General features: G+C 36.0%; 1 protein-coding gene across 4 annotated transcripts in view; it reads left to right on the forward strand.

Moving 5' to 3' along the window:
• The first annotated feature begins 45 nt into the window (after window positions 1-45).
• LRBA (LPS responsive beige-like anchor protein) overlaps window positions 46-15030 on the forward strand; it is a 762450-nt gene continuing 747465 nt past the window's right edge. For all 4 annotated transcript variants that reach the window (XM_044912877.1, XM_044912874.1, XM_044912875.1 and 1 more), the window contains exon 1: window positions 46-261. In XM_044912877.1, the coding sequence (XP_044768812.1) occupies window positions 46-261 (216 nt within the window). The remainder of the gene's footprint in view (window positions 262-15030) is intronic.

A 15030-nucleotide genomic window follows, 5' to 3' on the forward strand; every position in this document is an offset into this window, starting at 1 on the left:
TCCCATAGTGACTCCGAGTTGTCCTTTCTCATGAACTAGCTAGCAATGGCTAGTGAAGACAATAATGTCCCTTCCCCGCCACCAACAGGTGATGACGGGGGAGGTGGAGGGAAAGAAGAAACCTCTGCTGAAGAGGGTGCATTGTCCCTGAAACCAGGGCTCCCCATCAGGGGCATCAGAATGAAATTTGCCGTGTTAACGGGGTTGGTTGAAGTTGGAGAAGTATCCAATAGGGATATTGTAGAAACTGTCTTTAACCTGGTAAGTAGATATCTATTTTATAAGCATATATTCTTCTCAGTGGGTTGGGGAACTAGACGTTAAAGTTGGAGCCATGTGCTTGACTCAGATTGCTGATGGCTTTTTCCATGGATGGAAGCACAAAATTCTACTGACCTAAATGAAAGAATTTTTTTGTATTTTTCAGCTTATGGGGAATGATGTAAATTTAGGTGCTCCAGGTTTTGTGAAAGTGAACAGATCACGTTTGTGCTAAGGAAATAATTGTTGCTTGGAAGTATTTTGTGGGGGTTCCAGTGGAGGAGTTTTATTATATAAACTTTTTTTTTCTTGGGATATATAACTAAGTCTGCATTTCTCTTTAACATTTTAAAGATATTTTCGTGACTTTTTTTGGACTTGAGAAATAAATGCCCTACATACTACTTACTCTTTTGAGTCTGCCTAAGTTACGTTTTGCTGTAAGTTTTGAACATGAAACTTTTGTTCACAGATGAACAAAGATTTGTTCATGATGAAAGATTAATTTGCCACAAAGTATTTATATTTTGATCAGTTTTATTTTTAGACATAACTAACAAAAAATTAAATTTTGGAATGAATTTAGGGTTACATCTTGTGAAAATTGAATGGCAGTTTGAAAAGAGAATTCTGGCAGATGCAGTATAACCGAATCTATTTCTTTGGTGAATGCATGTCTAGCAGTAAAGCATACTTGGTTATTGGAAGTTGCCGGTTACACTGTGAACTATGAATGTTATTTTTGAAAGGTGGATAAGCAATACTTTTTCTCTACTCCATTCTTAGAAATGGTTATTTCTAATGGGAACATTTTAGATTTCTTTACTGCAACTTCTCTTGCCCATCAATTTGAAGAATGAAAGGTAAATTTGGCCTTAAAAATACTTCCACCTCTTCTGCCTACTTACCTGTGTTAGAAGATAACAGATGGGAACAAATATGAATGTATAATAGCTGTAATAACTGTTTAGTACTCTTCCCTTTTGCCTGTGTGTTTTCAAGGTTAGGCTTGTTTTATTCCAGGGCAGTTAATTATTTCCTTCACTAGACCTTTACCAATAGTCTGGTCACCTGCAGTACAACTTCTAGAATGAGAAAGGAGCTAAATGAAATTCACTTACTATTAGAGTATAAGAACTTTGAACAATAGGGTATTTTCTACCATTTTGTTTGCTTATATATAAATATCAGACACACATGTACACATTTTTAAAAAACCATATATATGGAAATGTTCAAATATATACAAAAACAGGATAGTTCTCTGGTATCTGTTATCCAGTTTCAACAATTATCAAAACTTTGGGGATCTAGTGTGTTTGTGGTCTTTAAAAGTTTGTAAGTCTCAAGGAGGTAAATGGTAAATTGATTCATTCCTCTACCTCAAAATAGACTTGAAAACTTTTTTTTTTAATTTCTTTTTCTGTTTCTAAACCTCATGTACCTTGAGGACAAACAGAAATATGTGGTAGTGATATAGACCATAATTAGTTGTTTGTGTGTGAAATATAATATTCCACTGGCAAAGGAGAATTCGAACTCCTTTGTTCTTTAGAATGCGCTGTGTGAAGGTGGACAACCAAACATGAGTTACCTGCATTTTATTAAGGAAAATCCAAATTCTGTAGTAATGGTTTGCTTATATGCTGCCTAGAATTGTAGGCCTGGTAGAGATATAAGACTATTGGTTAAATTCTGCACAGCTACATGTTTTCAGAGTAATAGGTGTCTGGTAAAAGGAGAGGGAAACTGTTCAGTTACACCTCTTCTTCACCTCATTCTCTTCTCATGTAGAGCACAGGATTAGATTAGTTCCTCCCTTTTCCATTCTCCCTTACAATACTTTATATGTTCCTTCATGGATATGTAGGGTCTTGGCCAGTCTTTAGAAAATCTTGAGAACTGAAATTTTGGGAATCTGGTAAGCTAGTCCGTCTCAACATTGTTAGTACCACGGCACCTAAATATTTCCTGATAGGCTGGAAGAAGGAAATGACATTAATAATAATGATTTTACAGAAGTTATGATGTTTACTATGTGCCAGGCAATGGGCCAAGTGCTTTACATATGTTTTTAAATTTTTCTTTCAATAACTTTACTATATATCTCATTTTATAGATGAGGAGACTGAGACCCTGAAAGGTTGAATAGATTGCTTACAATTTGGTGATTCTTAGAATGGCAGTCTTTCCAGGAGTACATCTGTCTCTTGAGTTGATGTAGAATTGTTTGCTTCTCTGAGCAGGTATTTATAGCTCAGGCATAACTTTCCTCAATATAAGAACACCTAATATTAATGATGAAATCTCCATCAGTAAAATTCATTTCTTTCTTTCTTTCTTTCTTTTTTAAGAGAGTGAACGTGTGCTGAGGGAATGGGGAGAGGGAGAGGGAGAGAATCTTTTTCTTTTTTTTTAAGGTACACACAGTAAAGTTTATTTTGGTGCATGGTGTACTTCACTGCATTAAAAATAAATTAATCAGCAAATTCCTGCCTGGCTCAGCTCTGGTTTATGTAAATAGTACCCAGCTGTATTGAGTTACAAGGTGTTACTATCTCCCCCCACAGAGGGGGCTTCACTGTAGAACTCAAAAAGGAGAGAATCTTCAGCAGACTCCACCCTAAGCCCAGACCCCGACTTGGGGATTGATCTCATGACCCTGAGAAGATGACCTGAGCCGAAATCAACTCAGAGGCTTAACTGACTGCGCCATCCAAGCGCCCCTCATTTCTTCCTCTAACATTCAAATAACTTTCACAAAACTGCTTTAAGAAGTAAAAAAACTGGGCGCCTGGGTGGCTCAGTTGGTTAAGCGACTGCCTTCGGCTCAGGTCATGATCCTGGAGTCCCGGGATCGAGTCCCGCATCTGGCTCCCTGCTCGGTAGGGAGTCTGTTTCTCCCTCTGACCCTCCCCCCTCTCATGCTCTCTGTCTCTCACTCTCTCTCTCTCAAATAAATAAATAAAATCTTTAAAAAAAAAAAAAAGATTAAAAAAAAAGTAAAAAAACTGCTTAAAAGCAGACCATTTTTCTGGTCATTCAGTTGGTTTTTTTACTTGGCATGTGGATGCAGAAAGATTATCATTAACATTTTTTATAGTCAGTATATTGGATTAAAATTTATAAAATTGTGAAAATACAGAATATGTAATATGTGTAAGTAATGAAGTATTATAATGATATTAGCCCTGTGAATCTTCTTACTTAACCAGTATATTACCAGTATCACTGAATCCTTATTGTGTTCTCCTTTATCCTACTTTCACTGGATTTTTAATTAGTAAGTTTAAACTATTTTAGTTATTATAACTTTTCCCTATTTTTGACTCATTTTGTTAAAGTAGATTATGTCCTACTGATTGTTTTTTACTGATTACGTGTTAGCTGCTTTAAGTAATAATATTTGTGCTGTTAAAATTAACAACTTCCCCTCCCCTGGAGTTGTCCAAATTAGTGGTAAAGCCATACATACTTCCAGAGATCTTTACAAAGTGCTGCCTCCTAAATTTGCTAATGTAGCTTGACCTTACTGTAATTTGACCAAAATTCCTTTGAAATTTACCACTGTTCTTGTAATTTCTTTTGCAAATCTGTTTTATAGGTAAGTTTTGATTAATAGTACACACCTGTGTATCCAAGTGTTTCAAAGTTTTAGTCAACGTTTACATTTTTCTTGTTGCAACTTAAAACCATTTCATTTTTTTTAAATCTGTATGCTAAAATCATTTGTCAGACATTTGGACCCAGCGTAATTAATGTATTGGCATGTTTTCAGGAACTTGTTGCTGAGTTTAAGGCTTCCATCAGGTCTTTAAAGGTATTCAGTTCAAGAATAGTGTTTCCCATGGGCTAGTGACAAATACATGTTTTAATGAAATTTGTTTAATAAGTGTATGATTTTAATTAAAATGTTAAAGCTTAAAAGGTAGAACATAACTTTTTATGACTCATTACATGTCATTTGATACAGGTCCTGCTAAAGATACTAACGGTGCAAACTTGTGATACCTATAGGACCTGAGCACATCACATAGAGGCTCCGTTCATTCGTATTGACTGTGTGCAGAGGGTGTACTTGTAGACTTAGAGAGGCAGTTTCTATTCCATTCTGGTTGGTTGTTGGACTACAGTAACATGGCCCAAAGGTGTCATAGCTTTTGATTTTTCAGGAAGAATTGGAAATCGATATTTTAAAAAATAACATTTTAAAATGTCCAATTAAAATACTACAAACTACTGTGTGAGACATATAAAATTTCAGGTAGTTATTTTTCAAGCCTTTAATATGAATGTTTATTAGAAAGATAATAACACAAAATGCTTCTTAATGTGCTCCCCCAACCCCCATGAATTTGTACATCATGTTGTAAGTAATAGAAAACTTGAACTGGTTTTAAACACAATAAAAAGGATTTATAGGCTCATTTATCTCCAAGTCCAAAGGTAGGGCAAGACTTAGAGTAACAGTAGTAATAAAGATCAGTTTCTTTCCATTTCTGTTCTGCTTTCTTCAGTCTGTTGCTGTTCCTCTCATGATTGTAGGATGGCTGCTAGTAGTGGTTGGGACCATGTATATTTTTGTTCACATCTCTTGGGAGAGCCTCACTGTCCTAACATTCCAAGTAAGAGTCATGACCTGATTAGTGAACTAGTGACGGTGGTCATTGAAATGGTTGATTGGCGTAAGCAAACCAGGGCCAACTACTATACCTAAGGATGGGGTTGATTTTCTCTGAAGTACATGGCATGTCTGGGGAGAGGTAGATACACAAAGAAAAATCTGGGTAAGAGACTGAAAGGGTAGGGCGCCTGGGTGGCTCAGTTGGTTAAGCGTTTGACTTTGGCTCAGGTCATGATCTTGGGGTCCTGGGATCCAGCCCCGAGTCCAGCTCCATGCTGGGTGTAGAGCCTGCTTGGGATTCTTTCTTCCTCTCCCTCTGCCTGCTCGCTCGCTCTCTCTCTCTCTCTCTCTCTCTCTCTCAAATAAAATCTTTAAAAAAAATTGAAAGGGTAAATGGATAGTTGGATAAGCGACCGATGATGTCCACTATTCTTTTCAAAGATACTTGTTTAAGAGGAAAAAAGTCATTCATTACCTCAACACCCTATTGGGATTTTGAGCAAGTTTTTTTAAACTCTTTGTACTATAGCTTTTCCTATGTACAAGGGGGAAACTACACTGTAGCCAGGATTAAATGAATAAATACTTGTAAAGCACTTAAAATAATGTGTGGTACATTGAGTGCTATTATAAGTATTTACTGTTATTTTAATATTTGTTTAGATAAGTCATCATATTCCAACCTTATAATTTTTTATTTCTATATAGCTATTACCAGCCTCATTGGCTCTGCCATATACTATATAGTTCTTCTGAATTTATTTAATAGCCATGGTGATTTTTTAGAAATGACTTGTTTTTAAAAACCTTGTTGAGGTATAATTTACATACCATAAAAATCACTTGTTTTAGTATACAATTTAGTGATTTTTATCAAGTTTACAGAGCTGTGCAGGCATTACCACAATCTAATTTTAGAACATTTACATCCTGTGTTCAAGATGTTTCATAGTTTTAGCTCTTGCATTTAGGCCTGTGATCCATTCTGAGTTGATTTTTTTAAAAAAGTTTTATTTATTCAAATAATCTCTACACCCAACATGGGGCTCAAACTCACAACCCTGAGATCAAGAGTCCCACCCTCTTCTAAGTCAGCCAGGTGCCCCCATTTTGAGTTGGTTTTTGTATGTGACAGAATGATAGAGTCTAAATTCATCTTTTTGTATGTGGCTATTACTGCTCTTTGTTGAAATGGGTATTCTTTCCTGCTGAATTTTGTCAAAAATCGGTTGACCATAAGTGTAAGGATTTATCTGGACTTTTTTTCCTTTGATCTGTATGTCTGTTCTTTACCACAGCCACACTATCTTAATTACTGTAGCCTTGTGGTAAGTTTTGAAATAGTGATGTGTGTCCTTTTACTTTACTTTTTTTTTTTTTTCCAAGGTTGTTTTGGCTATTCTTGGTTCTTTGCATTTCTGTGTTAATTGTAGGATCAGCTTGTCAGTTTCTGTGAAAAAGCAAGCTGGGATTTTGATGGGGAGGTGTTGAACCTATAGATAACTTTGAGGAATACTGAGTTTTCCATTCCATGAATATGGACTGTCTTTCCATTTATCGAGGTCTTCCTTAATTTCTTTAATCAATGTTTTATAGTTTTCACTGTATGAGGAGATGAATTATTTGAGTAAAAAAATTTTTTTTTTGCTATTGAAATGCTTCTTTAGGTAGCTTTTTTTTTAAAACCCTACATAATCTTTTTTTTAAAAAGATTTTATTTATTTGACAGAGAGAGAGGGAACACAAGCAGGGGGAGTGGGAGAGGGAGAAGCAGGCTTCCCGTGGAGCAGGGAGCCCGACGTGGGGCTCGATCCCAGGACCCTGGGATCATGACCTGAGCTGAAGGCAGATGCCTAACAACTGAGCCACCCAGGCGCCCCAATCTTTTTTTTTTTTTTAAGATTTTATTTATTTATTTGAGAGCGAGCGCTTGAGAGGGGGGAGGGTCAGAGGGGAGAAGCAGACTCCCCCCCCCCCCCCCCAGCAGGGAGCCTGATGCAGGACTCCATCCTGGGTCTCCAGGATCATGACCTGAGCCAAAGGCAGTCTCCCAACCAAGTGAGCCACCCAGGCGCCCTTTAGGTGGCTTTGTGTATTGAAATTTCTAGAAGTGGAATAAATGGTTCAAAGTATATGAACATTTATATAGATCATGAGTAGATATTGTTAGTTTGTTTATTAATGTTGATAATTAAAAGAAATGTAGGTGAATTGATGAATTTTAAAAACTTCATAGTTTCTTGGAGGTGATAGATTTGATCATTTAAGTCCCTGCAGGTATACATTCTTGTTTCCATTTAAATTGGTTCATTTTAAACTGAGAAATCATTTGGAAAACTGAAAAGTCAGAATTTTTCTTTTGTTTGTGAATTAATAGAGGAAGCTTTTTGTTTTTCATACTGACCTAGCCTAATTTATCTAGTATATTTAGTTTTTATATTATAAGGTATTTCTTTCCACACATATATTTTTAAAAATATTTTTAATAGTTTTTGTATATGTGAAAGAAAAATATCCAGAATGCATTTTTGTTTTATAGTACTTAGGTAATAAATTGTTTTATTTATCTTTGTACCTCTAGAATTTTTTAGTGTTTGGTACTTCAAAAATGTTTGTTAAATTAAGTGGAAATGTACATGAATTCTTTCTAATTTGCTAAACTAACTTCATAAAACACTACTAGTTTTACATTTTTAAGGTGTTTTGTGTGTCTTTGTGTATCTTTTCTGATTCTTCAGAGATTTAATTGGATTTGTATAAAAGTAATATATGTGTAAAAGTAATATATGTTAAATACAGAATTTCTTGTTGATGGAGGTTGTGGAAGACTGCATATTAGGGATTTTGTAGAGCAGATTCTTGCTTTGGGTAGGAAATTGGATACCAAATGACTTCTAAGGATATATAACTGTCTGATGTTCATGCTCTAAATTTTGTTAGAAACAAAATGCACCTGGGTGTTTGCATTTATTTCTCAGACTTCTTTTGACCAGAGTTATCGGTCTTTTAGTAATTTATATTCTAAAAAAATTGCAGTTTATTTATTTATTTATTTAGGAAGATTTTATTTATTTATTTGACAGAGAGAGAGACCGTGAGAGAGGGAACACAAGCAGGGGGAGAGGGAGAAGCAGGCCTCCAGCTGAGCAGGGAGCCTGATGTGGGGCTTGATCCCAGCATCCTGTGATCATGACCTGCGCTGAAGGCAGACGCTTAACAACTGAGCCACCCAGGCACCCCCAAAATTGCAGTTTTAGAGCGAGGTGAGGGGCTGGATTTTCCATGTATAGTTTTAGAGAAAGATGAAAACTGATGAGGTCTCAATTATGTTTTATTAGAAATATGTCTATTGCTTGGAAACTGAAAAAGATATTCTTTTTGCCTAATGAGATCTTTATTTAGTGAATACTAACTTCATTGGTGTGGAATTTTTATTTATAAAAATCTCAGTAAATCTTATAAAGCTATGAGAATTGTAAATAATTAGGCCTCTGATGCGGTTTTTGGGTTTTGTTGTTTCTAGTGGAAATACTTTTCTCATAAAGTAATACAAATATGTAATCTTCTTAAAATTTTATTTATTTATTTATTTATTTATTTATTTATTTATTTAAGAGAGAGAGCATGTGCGAGTGGGGGGGAGGGGCAGAGGGAGAGGCAGAGAATCCCAAGCACGCTCCATGCTGAGCCAACCCTATGGGGGGCTTGATCTCATGACTCTTGAGATCATGACCTGAGCCAAAATCAAGGGTTGGACACTTAATGGACTGAGCCACCCAGGCACCCAATACAAATATGTTATCTTAAATCCTATTTATATCTAGTTGAATCTAGTCTTCATGATCTTTGGGCTTCAATATTGTGAATAAAAGTAATTATTATATCTCAGAGCTTATAAATAACATTTGTATATGAAAACATTTTAACACGAAGCATTTTTTAAAAAGTGTTGGTTTTATGTTAATACATGAAACTTAAAAAAAATAGGCCTGATAATTATATGATAGTTAATCAGTTTCAAATGGGTGTCAACAAATCTAGGGGCGCCTGGCTGGCTCAGTCGGAAGAGCTTGAGATTCTTGATCTTGGGATTGTGAGTTTGGGCCCCACATTGGGTGTAGAGATTACTTAAATAAAACTTTGAAAACAAACAAAAACCCAAATGTTTTCTAGAAACAAAGTAGGCTTGGATTTAAGAGAATGATTGGTATCTGAAATGGAGGAAGAATATTAATTATTAAAGAAAATTATATAAAGGTATTATAAAATGATTAACATCACTGACTCATTTTCTTAGATCAAATTTCTGTGAAATTAATAGACATCAAGTGTACACAAAATCCATAACATTAATTTTCCTTACTGTAGGTGTCTGTGGATGGGTAAGGCAATGCTAGTGGCCAGAAGTATGAGTGGGTGATTTTGTTAGTTTACCAAAACATGTGGATTTATGGTTCTTAATCTATTTTCAAAGTTCTAGAGGGGAGGGGGGTGGGGGGATGGGTTAGCCTGGTGGTGGCTATTAAAGAGGGCACGTACTGAATGGAGCACTGGGTGTTACACGCAAACAATGAATCATGGAACACTACATCAAAAACTAATGATGTAATGTATGGTGATTAACATAAGATAATAAAAAAAGATTTTTTGGGTTCACAGTTTTTATTTTCGGTGTTGGTGGGATGATCTATGGCTCTTGAGGTAGGGGAAACATACATTGATAATTGATATGCTTTTGAGTTGAAAGTAATGTTATTTTGGTTATAATAGATAATAGCGATATCTAAGACTTACTGAGTGTGCCAGGTTCTGTTCGATGTATTAACCCAATTTAATTCCTACAGTTCTCACAAGTAGTTAGGTGTTTCTGCCAAAATGCCTTGTGTTCTGCAAAAGCGGACTAAATAATAGGATTTATGGGGGAAAAATAGGATTGGGGTGGACCATTCAAAACCTGTGGCACCTTGTGACCAGAATACTAAAAAAATCAATAATAATCCTGATGAAAATAGTAGGGATATTAAATCTCTACTAGTATTTTTTTTTTAAGATTATTTATTTATTTGACAGAGACATAGCGAGAGAGGGAACACAAGCAGGGGGAGTGGGAGAGGGAGAAGCAGGCTTCCCGCTGAGCAGGGAGCCCGATGTGGGGCTCGATCCCAGGACCCCGGGGTCATGACCTGAGCCGAAGACAGATACTTAACGACTGAGCCACCCAGGCGCCCCTCTACTAGTATTTTCATGTTAGCATCACATTCACTTTGTGGTACTAACCCTGGAGCTTATGCTTTCTTGTTTGAGATGTAGGCTTGATTTCTTATCTTCCAATAGACAACATTTTTATCAGTACTAAAAATCTGATCCAAGGTGTAGCTTTCCTCATTAATTCATTGTTTTAATACAGAGAGAAATATCTTTGCAATTTTTTCATTTGTACTTGCAGATTGTTGGATACTTAATGTTGTAGAAAAAGTATACTAGTTCTTGGAATCATTAAACCAGGTACTATTTGCATTATAGGAAAGCAGTTCTGCAGTTTTTTAGGTTTACGTAAGATCTTTACATACTGCCAAGTATTTCTTTTTAATTCTGTTGGAAAAAATTACATATAAACCAGGATTGCATCTACATTATTCTACTCTTTAACAATCCTGTAGGAGGTAATTCAAGGCAAAGATGTAAGTTACAGCAGAACAGACTGTACTCTTTTAATATTCACTTTATAAATGATGAAACTGAGACAGAGAGTATAAGTAGCTTGCTTAAGTCACTGAGCAAGTAATATTGCTGAGATTCAAGCTCGGAATCCACAACCTGAGCTGTTAACCACTAAGCCGTATATGGTTTATAATTACAAAAAACCTTAAATGTAAAAAAGTGGCTTAAGGCATCTTTCAATTATGTAATTGAATAGGAACTCGGAAAGTATCTGGATTGTTTAGGAGCTGCCTAACATAGTCAAGATTTGCCTTATAGAAGGTAGGGTTTTTTTTTCCCCCCCTACTTTAAATCCTAAAATGCATGTTAGGAAAAGAGAGGTTTTAGTGAATGTGATTTTTATTTTTTATTTTTTGAATGTGATTTTTAAATTGGTTGGAATTAATGACATAGTTAATCATTATGCAAGATACTGGAATTTGCTTCTTTATTTCCATGGTTAAGATTTAGTTAGCTTAGGGGTGCCTGAGTGGCTCAGTCAGTTAAGCGTCTGCCTTAGGCTCAGGTCATGATCCTGGGGTGCTCAGTGGAGAGCCTGTTTCTTCCTCTTCCTCTGCCCCTCCCCCTCCCCCTGCTCGTGCTCTCTCTTGCTCACGTTCACTCTGTCTCTCAAATACATAAAAAAATTTTTTTTTTTAAAGATTTTATTTATTTATTTTGACAGAGAGAGACACAGCGAGAGAAGGAACACAAGCAGGGGGAGTGGGAGAGGGAAAAGCAGGCTTCCTGTGAAGCAGGGAGCCCGATGCAGGGCTCGATTTCAGGACCCCGAGATCATGACCTGAGCCGAAGGCAGATGCTTAATGACTGAGCCACCTAGGCACCCCTATCAAATACATAAAAAAATGTTAAAAAAAGAGTTAGCTTAACTTCCAGGATTGAAATGACCTTGTATATTGATCCTATAAGAAAGTAGATTTTTAAAAAATTTTAATTTTTTAAAAAATTTTATTTATTTTTTAAGTAAACTCTACCCCCAACGTGGGCCTTGAATTCATGACTCTGAGATCAAGAACCAGCCAGGTGCCCCAAGAGAGTGGGATTTTAATAATCTTTTTTGTGACTATATACTGATCACAGTGAGCACATTAATAGGAAAGGATAATGCTTTTGTTCATCAGTTGCAGAAGGTAATACCAGTTGTTGTCTTTGGTTATTTGTCAGGATGTATTTATAGGCTTCTAATGTTCATATGACCTTTCCTTGAAGTTGATTTGCTTTCATGATAGATTTACTCAATAAAGTACCATATACTCAAATTTATGGGACAAGATGATCTTTTCTTCCTATAAATTAGAGTATAAATTTAACTAGGGCTTAGCTTTTAAATTTTCAAATAAGACATTTATTAAAGAAGTCAAAGAGTCAACTATGAACAAAATTTTACATGTTGCTATTTTGACTAGACCTGTCTCTTTTATGCTTTAATAAAATGAGATTGTTCTGTTTTATGAAACATATGTCTGTTTTTAATGGGATCAATCCATTCATTCATTTAATGAATATTTGTGGAGCAGAGATGGTGTGCCAGACATGGTGTCAGGTGGGTGCTGGGAATAAAACAATGAATAAGAGAGGTATGGACTTTGTCTTCATGGAGTTTAGAGTGTCAATTCTTGGGCCTCTCAGTACCCCATTTCTTTAACTATACATCTATCCTTCAGTTAATTAGATTGATTTTCTCATACTTTACAAGTATACCCCATTCTTATTCCTGTCTTTTGAAAATTAATCATCTTTGTGACATTTATAATTTTTTTTTAAAGGTTTTATTTATTTATTTGAGAGAGAGAGATTGAGAGAGAGAGAGAGCACATGAGAGGGGGGAGGATCAGAGGGAGAAGCAGACTCCCCGCCGAGCAGGGAGCCCGATGCGGGACTCGATCCCGGGACTCCAGGATCATGACCTGAGCCGAAGGCAGTCGCTTAACCGACTGAGCCACCCAGGCACCCATTTATAATTAATATTAGGAGATGGTGATGATGTCTGTCACATATCTTTTACTAAGAATTCTTTATTTTCTCCCCTCTTACCCATCTAAAACTTCTAGACAATCTAATGGCAATATGTAAGTGAAATACAATGTGGTATTTAATTTCTGACCCTATTATAACCCTATCTGGAATGAGGTGGCGGGGGGGGTGGGGGGAAGGATGCCATGTGGATGAATTTTTAACGTCCTTTATTGTTTTGCCAGTACATTTCTATTCTGACTTTGTTTTGGTAGAACCAAATTTGAGGGCGCTTGGTTTGTTCAGTTGGTAGGGCATGTGACTCTTGATCTTGAGGTTGTAGGTTTGAGCCCCACGTTGGGTGTAGAGATTACTTTAAAAAAAAAATCTTAAAAAACACTGAATTTGAACTTTTAACTTTTTAGTGATATTTAACAGTGCATTGTGGTTTGGTCTTTTCTGTGATCATTCTGGGTCATTAATTTGAATGTTGGTGTTTGGAATATGATTTGGAATACTGAATATTTCTGAATACCTTTCTCTCTTCTACATCTTCAGTATACTGCACTAGTTCAGTACTTGTCACTTTTTTCCTGTATAGTTGCAATAGCTTGCTTGCTGGTATTCCTGCTTCTCTAGTCTCTTCTTTAAAATACCTTCCACAACTCCTGGAGTATTTTATGTAAAGTTAAAATCTGACCATTTGATTTTTCCTTTCAAAATCTTTCTATAGTTTTTCATTCTTTTCTGGGTAAAGGCCAAGTTCCTTAATATGACAGATAAGTAATCTGGATCTTGACTTATCTCTTGTCATTCCCTTCCTCAGACTTTGTACAATATTGAACTTTGAGGCTCTTAGAGTTTCTGCTCCCAAGTGACATGCTATTAATTATTGGTCAGGGGAAAGCGTATGGCTATATTTGAATTTATCATGCCATGCTTGAGTTTCATAGGATGAAACTTAACTTCTTACAGTCAGAGACACTGAATATTGGAGAACAGGAAGATTATATTTCTTCATAGTTCTTAGATTTACTGATGTTTACTAAATGGTTGTCTCATACGTATGTCTTGCATCTCACTCTATTTCTTGGTTCTATTTCTAAAGTGTGTCCCTTAGTAGTTTTTTTTTTTTTTTTTGAGGGGGGAGGGGCAGAGGAAGAGGGAGAGAGAATCTTAAGCAGGCTCTAGGCCCAGTGCAGAGTCTGACGTGGGCCTTGATCTTTGCAACCCTGAGATCATGACCTGAGCTGACGTCAAAAGTTGGATGCTTAAACTGAGTGAGCCACCCAGGCGCCCAGTAGTTCTTTTAGTGAAGGTCTTTGAGTGGTAAACTCAGTATTTGTTTAGAAATTTCCTCATATTTCCCTTGATCTTGAATATAGTTTAGCTGGATGCAGAATTCTAGTTGACAATAATTTTCTCTTAATATTTTGAAGATTCTGTTCTGTTCCCCCTCTAGTCTGTTATTGAAGTTGCCCCTGTTATAGTTTTAATTGCTTAACTTTCCAGCTAATCTGTTTCTGTGGTTGCTTTTTAGATTTTTTCCTTTGGTTTTGGGGTTCTGTAGTTTTCACCATAACTTACCTACTGGTGGTTGTGCTTCCTAAATTTGAGAATTTGGGTTTTTTTGGGAAATTCTCACAAATAATGGCTTTTCTTCATTTTATCTATTTTTTAAAAAGTTTTTATTTATTCATTTGAGAGAAAGAGCGTGAGAGCACAAGCAGCGGGGAGGGTCTGAGGCAGAGGGAGAAGCAGACTCCCCACTGAGCTGGGAGCCCGATTCAGGGCTCCCAGGACCTTGGGATCATGATCTGAGCCCAAGGCAGCTGCTTAACTGACTGAACCACCCAGGCGCCCTATTCATTTTATCTGTTTGTATTTTGGAACTCCCAATACATGACATGTTCATTTTTTTCTCCATTCTATCCTTCATGTCTCTTAATCTTTACATTTTCGGTCTTTCTTGTGATCATATCTTTCTTCTGGTTTCTTCTTCATTTCCATCTAATCTGTAGTCTAACCTGTTCTTTTGAGTTTTTCTTTTTAGTGACTATATTTTTAGAAGTTCTTCAAATTTGTATTTTAAAAAAAAAATATACTCTATTTTTTTCTTCTGTCTTGGTTCTTTTATATTTTTAGTTATTCACATATACTGTTTTTTTTGTCTAGTAGTTAAGTTCTGTCATCTCCAAGGGGGGTTGTTTACAAGGGTGTTATGTAATCCTGGATTTTGAGCTAATTTTTCAGGAGCCTTGTTTCAGAACAGTAGACTGTTCTGTTGATTTATTTACTTTATTTACTTTAAGCGAGACATTTAAAAAAATGACTCAGGTTAGCCAAGTTCTAAATTCAGCATAGTATATTGTCTAAATATTTTTCTAGTTTATATTGTTAGACACTGATTTTATATTTTGTAGGTTAAATACATTGTTCATGAACAGTTACATCAAATTATTCAAGTAAGC

This window comes from Neomonachus schauinslandi, chromosome 2 (genome assembly GCF_002201575.2).
Source record: "Neomonachus schauinslandi chromosome 2, ASM220157v2, whole genome shotgun sequence".
Lineage (NCBI taxonomy): Eukaryota > Metazoa > Chordata > Mammalia > Carnivora > Phocidae > Neomonachus > Neomonachus schauinslandi.